Here is a 9,742-nt window from a genome sequence, read left to right as displayed (position 1 = left end):
TGTAATTTTAATAGATTGAATTAAATCATCTTGAAATAACGCTTATCCAAATTCTACAGTTAGGAAAAATTATTTATGGGAACTCATATTTAGTTGTCTAAGGTGCTTGAATTTTTAAAGCTATAAAACTGCAAATTTAGATAATTAGTCAGTTGAAATTCAAATTACTTTTATTTAAAACAAAAATTTTAGCTTTTTTACAAGCCAACAAAATTATTTTAAATACTGTTTCTGTCTACCAGTTGAAACTTGGAAGGATTGGAACCTAAAAGAAAAAAAATATGAATTAGTAAGAAAGTCATGTTTACAGTAATAGTGGCAGGTTTTAAAATATTAAAATATTAGAAATTGTTGTTTTTTTCATGGTTTAAATTAACTGGATGAAATTAATTTTCTTTTTCAGATAAATAGCATTCATCTTCTGCCATTTCTATTCAATTCTTGTAGCTAAAAAGAATGACAGGTACCACAGCCACAAAATAAAATACACTGAAGAAAGTGCTACCATTAACAACATTTACAGAAATTCAAACATATAATTCTAATCTTATTATGAAATTTTAACACCTTTTATTTTCCTATACATCTGGTATCATTATGGTACTTGTAAGTTTGATAATTAGATTTTCTTTCTTTTTTTCTTACGAATCTTTAAACTCAATAAACCTAGTCTATGTTTTTAAACTTTTTGTCAGACTTCATGAAACTAAAAGCTTTTTTATAAATTTCTGATGCTGATTCTAAAAAGACATCCGTTATTGTCAATCACATAAGAGTTTCTTAAATAGTTATAGTGATATTTTTTTAATCAATGTAATCAAGAATCAACAATCGTTTAATAAATTAAAATTTTAAAGTTATGCACCATTTTTTATCCATTTTTTTTCTTCACTCAATCGAATAAAACTAATCAAAAGCTGATAAGTATAATTTATTTTAAAGTTGTGAGCAATTTTATGTGAGGAAAATGTCTAAGAGAGAATGATTTGAAATAATACTTTTAAAAGAAGTGAAGTAAAATACCTCCTATATAAAATATGAGACCGAGCAGAATAAAATTAATAGTTAGTTGTTACAAACATTTGTTTAAATATTTTTTTAAAAAATGCCGTCAAATAATAAATGTTTTTACTTGCAATTGATTTTTATTCAATTCAGCATTTAAATTGCATAACAAACTATACTGACATATTTCTAAAAAATTTAGGATTTCTGAAATTCGATAATTTTTGAAGTAGTGAACCATAAACTGCTGCATAAAAATGCTCATAACCATGAAACAAATTGTCATATAAACTTGAAATCGAGCTTTATTTAATTCTGCTTTATATTATAATAAGTAATAACAGTCTGCTTATTAAATAATTAACATGGGAAAATTGCGAAAAAAAAACATGTAGTGAAAAATAGCAGTTATGTGATCAAACATGAAAAAGTGAGATAGTGCAGTTACTAGTTTTCAATTATCGAATATCTGTCAAACTATTGTTATCAACAATTACATAAATTCTGCAGTTTATTATGGGAGATTACTTCTTCTTTTTGGTATGAATTCAGAACTATTTCCCAGGGGAAGGCTGAGCAGTAGCCTACTAGCCACTTCTTCGCTGCTGCACATATGCTATATACAGCCTAGGTCATCTCAGCATTATCAGGGAACTGTGGATAATCTCCGTAAATATATATATTTCACAAAAATTCAGTGCCTGCCATTGGGAAAGAAAATGTTTCACAAAAAGAAATTGCGTGTTAATCAGATTTTAAATGCAGTGTTATTACACATATTTTCACTCATAAACAACAATATAAACTTTGCATTCATGTATCCAAGCAAACTATCAGCATACCCTTGTTGTAGAATTTCAAAGCAAAATTGCTATTCTAAAATCTTTCAAATTTCAATGATTTATTTTTACGAAAAATTATGAAAATTTAAATCAGTTAATTAGCTTACATACTGCTACGTTAAAGCGATGCATTTAAGAAAAAATAAGAATACAGTTATGTTTGAATAAATAACAATCAATAAAATATATTATGCGTTACCTGTTGTAACGATTCACCAGTAACGTTACCCTAAACAGCGACGAAAAATATTCCGATTGTTTTGTCTTATTGTTAAGCCTACAACAATAACCTCAAAGAATATCCTCCGACTTAAATTATTTAAGATCAGGACGTGTCTTTAAAACAAAAATAATAAAATTTAAGTTCGAAAATCGAAACATATTTGATTAAAAGAGATAAAACTAAATTAATAAATGTCAAACACTCTTACCGAATTTCGAATAGAATTTCGATTGTCAACACACACGCCATTTGCCGGCTTGCACGTAACTCTGGGAAGTGAGCTAGTTAATATGAAGTGCACTTTAAACAACCTCAAAGTAAGCTTAGGTATAACTAAAATGACTTCATACACCTCATTAAATACCTGACTCTCTTTAGTTGAAAATAGGTATATTTTTTATACCTCGTAAATACCTCACTCTCGTTAGTTGAAGTACGGTTAATTTTTTTTGTACCTCATAAATGCATCTTTTGTTACAAGTATCAGAAAATTAGCTTGGTCTACCTTAGAAATCACTTTATCAGTCTGGTTGATATGAAGTGAATTTAAAACAACCTCAAAATAAGCTTAGGTATAAATAAAATGACTTCATACTCCTCAATAAATACCTCACTCTCGTTAGTTGAAATAAGGTAATTTTTTATACCTCAAAAATACTTCTTTTGTTACAAGTGTCAGAAAATAAACCCGGTATAACTTAAAAATCACCTCATCAGTCTGGTTGATTTGAAGTGAATTTTAAACAACCTCAAAATGAGCTTAAGTGTATGTAAAACAACCTCGTTTACCTTAATTACAAACTTTATGAGGTATAATTTTTATTGCAGTTTTCACAGCAACCTTAAATATACCTCAAAACAACCCCGATACCTCAAATCAACCACAAATATACCTTAAATTTTCGCAAGGGTTCTCTGCCCGTCTCCAATAGCCCATTGGGCCGCCCCGGTGTGACGTAAATTAACTACAACTACAGCAACTGTTGTGTGATGTGTAAATGTGGTCCACCTTTGAACAGGTATTTGTAGTAGTGTGGCAACGGTGAAGTTCTTCGCCTCAGTGACTCAAGTTTGTAGGTGCCCGTCGGGTAACGTTAAATGAGTAACAATTTCAGCGTCTTCCAAAGTTTCATCGATAGTTTATTAAAGACTCTTTAGAAATTTCTAACCCAAGATTTCAAGTCTTCATTGTTGACTGAGAAGTTTTAACGCCCACGTTGAGAATCCAAATAATAGGTTCACAGTGCATTTCTGTTCACGAAAGTACACGCTCCATTTTGCAGTGATGCTAAAGGTGCCATTATTAAAAAAAGTGGTAGAATATTATATATACCCATAAATATATGCATAATATCTTAAGGTGCAACGAGTAAAGAATGATTAAACTTTTAATGCTATCATATTACATATTAAACTGCTCCTTGATAAATAAAATTATGAAATTACATTTTTCACATGTATTTTGTAAAGAAATGAGATAAGTCAGTGCCATTAGCCATTTTCTCAAATTTTTCATCGATTCGTCGACTTTGATCTTCTGAAAAATAGTTTTTCCAATCGCCAATGACACCTTTTCTAACAAGCTCGCTGATAAGCTTAAACCTTTCTGACAAATTTACGTTAGATTCACTTCTTTTATCATTAACCGCGGGTGTAAGAGTATCATTCTCAACCACTAAATATTCTTTTATGGTATCGGGTAAGGATGAGTTTGCAAATTCTTCTACACTCATTTCAGCTATTTCCTCTGCCTTTTTCGTCATAAATTCTTTGGCCGCTTTCACACTACTGTATTGTTTGATGTTCTCCAAGATTTCTGGGTTCTCTCTTATAGGTTGAGCATATTTCTCATCATCAATAAAAGACGCCATTTTCAAGATGGCAGCATTAATGTCTTCTTTTAATTCTTCGTAAGTTACAAACAAAACGTTTGGATTGTTTCTGGAAATAAAATAATGTATTAGTTTTGATATTGCTTTTAATGATACAATACAAATAATTTGAATATAAACACTACAAATTATTTAAATGTCCCAGACGACATCTTAATTAGGTTTTAAGTTTTCCGACGACTGGGCCTTAAAGTAAGATGCATACAAATGTTTCCAGGTTTTGCCAACATATCGCCAAATTATTATTGTGATTGCATTGAGAAAGGAGAAAAAAATCTATAGAGGCTATAAAAAGTAAGCGATCTATGCTAGTAGATTTTTATTATAGATCATGGTTCGCATAGTTCTTAGATAATGTATAAGTTTTATTAATATTCTAATCAATCATTTTCAAATTTCTTTCATATTAGTTTTGACCTTAGAATTAAGAAAAACCTTAATTATATTATTCGGAAATATTAAGCATAGTGGTCTATATAAAGGGACCTACAAGTTTTAAAGATAATAAACTGGAGAACCTTGGCTAAGGGAAAAATGTCTTGACATAGGCTTGTTGAGAAGGCCAGAGTCCATCCTGGGCAGTCGTGCCAATGAGAAGAAGAAGAAGTGGTCTATATAAAACTATTAAAAAAAAACATTTTATATTTTTAAATTTGCTACCACTTTTTAAGCTTTCACGGACTATGCTTACCCTGTTATAGACATAATTACTTGCATTAACCTCTTCGAGACGGGCTAGTCATATATGCATTCTCAGGGGGGCGATAATCAAGATAAAAAAATAAAATTGGTAGCAAAACTATTTTTATAGCAGTTTATTTGTGGGCGGGATAATGCTAGTTTGCTTTATTTAATTCACCACTGCTTAGTTCGAATTAAAAATTGTATAGTTACACTCTTAGCACACCAGGATTGGATGTATTAGATTTAAAGTGAAAGTAAAAATAGCTATTCTCAAATTAGCTATGCCCAAACTTAAGCTACCGCTTTTTATTTTTCACCATCCTGATACTGATTCTTTACGAATACATTTATGACTCGCCCGTCCCGAAAGGGTTAAACATGCATCAGGTATAAAAACAATTTTGTTTTTTTGACCAATATCTGAGAACGACCCATTTGAGTGGCTTTCAAAGTACTAAAATACAACCGAAGAAAATGCTATCTGACCAGTCAGGCAGCCTTTATGGACCAAGCTAGACTTAGTTTGTTACAGTTGTTATATAGATTGAAGTTTTTGAAGAAAACATCTGATTTCCAATGCTTATTGGCGTAATCAAAATTTAATTGTTTATGTTTGATGCTATGTTGAAATTTGATATTTTTTAAAGAAAATTTCAAGAGCTTTTAAATAGTTTGTTACTGTTTTGTGAAATATATACCAGATAATAGTTTACTATGTTTTACGAATACTAATCATACTGCCGCGCAAAAGAAAAATCAACGTAAGCGACAAAAAATTTAAAATTGAGATTTATATATATTTGGTATCCCTCAACAGGGTTGCCACTGGCAACTAAAATTGCAAAAAGTGCTAACTATAGAAATTTAAAATTTCATTAAAAGAAATTAAAATTAGCAACTATTTAAATCATATTTTTTCCGTTTGCTACTGATGCTTGCATATGAATAGTTTGAAATGTAAGTCATAGTGGTAGTTATGATTGAATAATTAAAGTTATAATAACTAAATAAAACTGAATTGAGTTTCTACCACTTTTTACATTTTTAGTCGCCTGTGATATCCCTGCTGTATGATAAACTATATGTTGCAAACTTTTTTCTTCCAAAAACAAGCTTTGTGTATCAGTTTTCTGAATGTCCATTTCAGCGTTCATAGCATACCTGCCAACTCTTCCGGATTTTCGGAAGATTTTATTTTCATATTTGAAGTGGTAGCAATACTCAGGTTATTCCAATTAACTTTTTGAATTATAATGGTAATTATAAATTAATTTGACCACCACTACAGATAAATAATTACAATAAATATATCAAAGCATAATAATGCTTTTGCAAGCGAATATCAACGGGACCAAAATATAAATAAATTTTTGAGTCAGATTGTTTTTCGTTTATTGTTTTACAACCACTCTGAAAATCCATCCTCGGAAAAAATGAAAGTTGGCAGGTATGTCATAGCATTAGAAAGAGAAATATATTGTCAAGCTACTTTTCTCAGAATCTATCATGAAGCACTTTATACCACTTCATCATAGTTAATATAAAACCTACGGATTGGAAACAGCATGGCTTTACAACAATCTAATTAAGAATATGGTTACTACTTACATAACAGTTAAGTTTGTTTTAGGTTTAGCTTAACTATGGGGAGTTGAGCCCGGTTCAAGCTATGAACAATGAAAACTTTACCCACCATACGATCAAGAAAGATTTTTAAAATTGGAAAAAAGTATTGGAAATCTTTATCACTATTTCTCTGGAGAAAAAGAAAAACCATTAGTTTTTCTGCGAGTTGTGCTTTTGTACAGTTAGGAAAAAAGACAATATTTTTGTCTAGCTGTGCTTACTTATTTGTAAATGAGCTCAATATTTAAAATCAATTTTCTAGAATTTAATAAAATTTTTTTATTACAAGTTTAAATAATTTTAAAAGTAGTAATTATGAAACATAGCCCTTATTCCTAAGAAAATGCTTTCTCTTACAAACTTGTTCTCTTTAGCGGTAGGGACGTTTCTACATCTTTATTGTAACGAGAGCTAAGTGTCACGTAACACATGGAGATGTGCAGATTATTATGAAAAGTGTCACGTAGCACACGGAAATACGGCACATTATTTTAAAAAGCGTCGTGATCACATGGATATGTCACAGATTATTATAAAAATGTGTCGCGTAGTGCTTGGCGATATTGCAGATTATTATAAAAAAAGTTTCGTATAGCAAATAATAGAACAAGCTTCGTACAAGCTATAAATACAGTAGTCTACTGGTCGTAAGTTCGAGTACTGTGATAGTATTACGGCTTTCTTCTTAACTCGACAACAATGGTTAAATAATAATGATTTTGACCATAGAATGCTCAGATTTCCTGAAGGAATAAAAATAATATTTTTATAATCTGTGGAAACTTAATTACTAACAGGATAACAAGTGAGCACTTAATACAAACCTGTGAGAGTACCAGGACAGCACGTGGTCAAAATAATCTCCGAAATAGACGGTTTCCGGTAATCCTGTCATGAAATATTCAAAAAACTGGTCAAATGTCCCTTCGAAGTTACTTCCTGGTATATGCTTGGAGTAATGGAAGAATGACACACAACAGTCTTTGGGATTCCTGGCGACGTAGATGTATTTGGCATCTTTCGACCAAGGTATCAGATGGAATGGCAAGTGTGACTTGATTATCCCTGGTTTTGACATAATTTCTATTCTTTTTGTACCTGTGCATAACAATTTTTATGTTAAAATAATTTTTAAGAAGTAACTTCCACGCCATTATAAAAATTTAGCAGTCTCTTATATCCCGCACGTACACGCACGCGTGTTCTGCGCAATCCCAGTAGATAGCTGTGATTGTTCAATAAAAGCCGAGTTGCGCAGAACATACGTTCGAAAAAATGGAGCTACTAAATACTACACACATTATTTAAAGTTAAACGACATCCAGTAATAGCAAAAGATAGTGAATTTTTTACTCTCTTAGGAGTAGTATTAGGTTGTGAAACAGCTCTTAAATATGCTATTGCTAACACGTGTTGATCTACAAATATTCTACTTTTACTGAGTTTTCTCGCTGAACTTTTATGAAAAATCATTTGGATACATTTACTTGTCATCTCTATTTGCGACATCATTATGAATGAGAATTAAAACTTTCTCTAATGGGAAAAAAATGAAGAAATGACTTTTCCTACGATACCAAAGAGAAACGACCAAACACGCATCCCTAAAGAGATCTTCAAGCTAGAGAATGAACTGTATCTTTGAATCAATCAATTGCTGCAACTTTGTAATTCTGAATGGCATCCAGCTGTTTGCACTATCCCTATAACGATTCTTATTCCCCTTCCTATAGAAACGCATTGCTACTAGTTGTTACTTACTGATATGATTAATACTGATATGATTGATTGATCAATACTGATATGATTGATTGATTGAATGTAGTGTTTAAGGGAGCAAAGTCCACAAAGTCCGGTTTTCTCTGCTGTAGGATAAGATTTTAATGTTTCGAGAGTGGATCGCGCTTATAAGCAGGGCATAAAGTAATATTAATTTTTATGTCATAATCATTAACACCATCCATTTTTAAAAAAAGACTTTTCTGAATAAGTAGTAACCCAGATAATGGATACCTGCATTTTATTTAAAAAAAAGTTTAACGGATAATTCGCAAATTTGATAATTGATCCACAAAGTTAATCAAAATCTGCTTATTTAGCTAAGATTTTTTTTGTTTTTCTGCATCTAAACTGCTGTTTGTAGAAAATGCAACACCATGAAAGAATCATCAGAATCAAATGAAATTTAATGCAGAAACGACTTGTACTGATACAAATAAATGATGAAATTTTCAAAACAAAAGAAACAAATTAAGCGTCCGAAATCAGTATTTGGTGCAGCCACCACGCGCTGCAATAAGNATATATATATGTTTACTATAATAATAACTGAAACTCCACTCCAGGCTACCACTAGAAAATATATTTTTGGCATATACATTTATGTGGAGTTGGTATATCTGCATATGTATTTTGGATAACGTTATAATAAAAAGTCAGTTACCTGCCATTTCTAAAAAGGGCGCCTTTTCTAAATCCATTTCTTTCAATGGTTCTCCTTTCTGGAATAGAAGTAGAAGTATTTGTCCGGTCCATGTTGTTCCACACTTTGGATAAGTCACGAGGAAAAGATCGTTGTGATTTGGTTTGTATGTAAGTGCGGAACGGAATTTATCAGCTGGAAACATAGCAGGGATCGGAATGCCATCAACATACTGTACGGAATTGTCAGACATATTTGTTGCAGACAAATACAAACGAGCAATAAATGCAGGAGATACTTTAAAATTTTTAACTTGATGGCCCGTGAATCAAGATTATATCTTCTAGATATCTTTTCTCACCCTTATTTAACAGAAACCAAATAAGCTCTTGTGTCTTTTTTTATCTGGAAACAAAATTATCTTATCGCATGTTGATTATCTACTCACTGTGGTGTTCGATTATATTTAATGAAGCAAAGTAGCATTTAATTTATGCGTTTGAATTATTTAACAGTATTGATAAGGCAAAGTCAATTTAAATCATATTTATTAAATGAAGTTACTGATGTGTGATTTTTTTTATATTCATTATTTTTATCTTGATATCAACTCGCGATGAAAAACAGATGGACTCAAAAAAACAAAACCAGTCCAGATATAATCTATTAAACTGCTTCAGTTCACAAAGAACTTTTTCATATGACCTATTGCCAGAAAAAGGAACTGAAGTAATGACGTAAACGCAGTTGAAATGAAGTATCAAAAAAAGGAGTAATTTAGGCGAAATTGCAACTGAATATTAAACTCAAAACTTAAGAAGGAAGCTATAACAGGATTTTTTACCTCTAGATGGCAGCATGATATAGTGACTTGGTCAAAGAAAAGGCTTTTATTTTTTTTAAATATTATTTCATTGCGATTAATGATGTTCGAAGATCGTGAATTCCCGACAGTTGATTTAGACAGAAATATCACTGGAACTTTCCAGTTAGATCTGCAATAATATTGAATCATGCAACTGTAAGATAATATTTTGGCGTAACTACT

At 31.0% G+C, this 9,742-nt stretch overlaps 1 protein-coding gene across 1 annotated transcript; it reads right to left on the bottom strand.

The window, feature by feature from the left end:
* Positions 1–3,440: 3,440 nt before the first annotated feature.
* On the bottom strand, positions 3,441–9,411 carry LOC107446046 (sulfotransferase 1E1). Its single transcript, XM_016060578.3, has 3 exons — positions 8,716–9,411; positions 7,097–7,370; positions 3,441–4,011 (listed from the first exon to the last, which is right to left on the bottom strand). The coding sequence occupies exons 1-3, from the start codon at positions 8,945–8,947 to the stop codon at positions 3,522–3,524; spliced, it is 996 nt and encodes a 331-aa protein (XP_015916064.2). The 5' UTR covers positions 8,948–9,411; the 3' UTR covers positions 3,441–3,521.
* Positions 9,412–9,742: the final 331 nt, after the last annotated feature.

This window comes from Parasteatoda tepidariorum, chromosome 2, assembly GCF_043381705.1.
Source record: "Parasteatoda tepidariorum isolate YZ-2023 chromosome 2, CAS_Ptep_4.0, whole genome shotgun sequence".
Classification (NCBI taxonomy): domain Eukaryota; kingdom Metazoa; phylum Arthropoda; class Arachnida; order Araneae; family Theridiidae; genus Parasteatoda; species Parasteatoda tepidariorum.
This window is presented reverse-complemented; position numbering and strand designations above follow the sequence as displayed.

Excerpts from the sequence above, each read along its gene's own strand:
- LOC107446046 (XM_016060578.3), bottom strand. The coding sequence starts at position 8,947 with ATGTCTGACAATTCCGTACAGTATGTTGATGGCATTCCGATCCCTGCT. Across the intron at positions 7,371-8,715 it reads GCCCTTTTTAGAAATGGCAG|GTACAAAAAGAATAGAAATT; the intron begins GTAACTGACTTT and ends TGTTATGCACAG. Across the intron at positions 4,012-7,096 it reads CTGTCCTGGTACTCTCACAG|AAACAATCCAAACGTTTTGT; the intron begins GTTTGTATTAAG and ends TTTTATTTCCAG.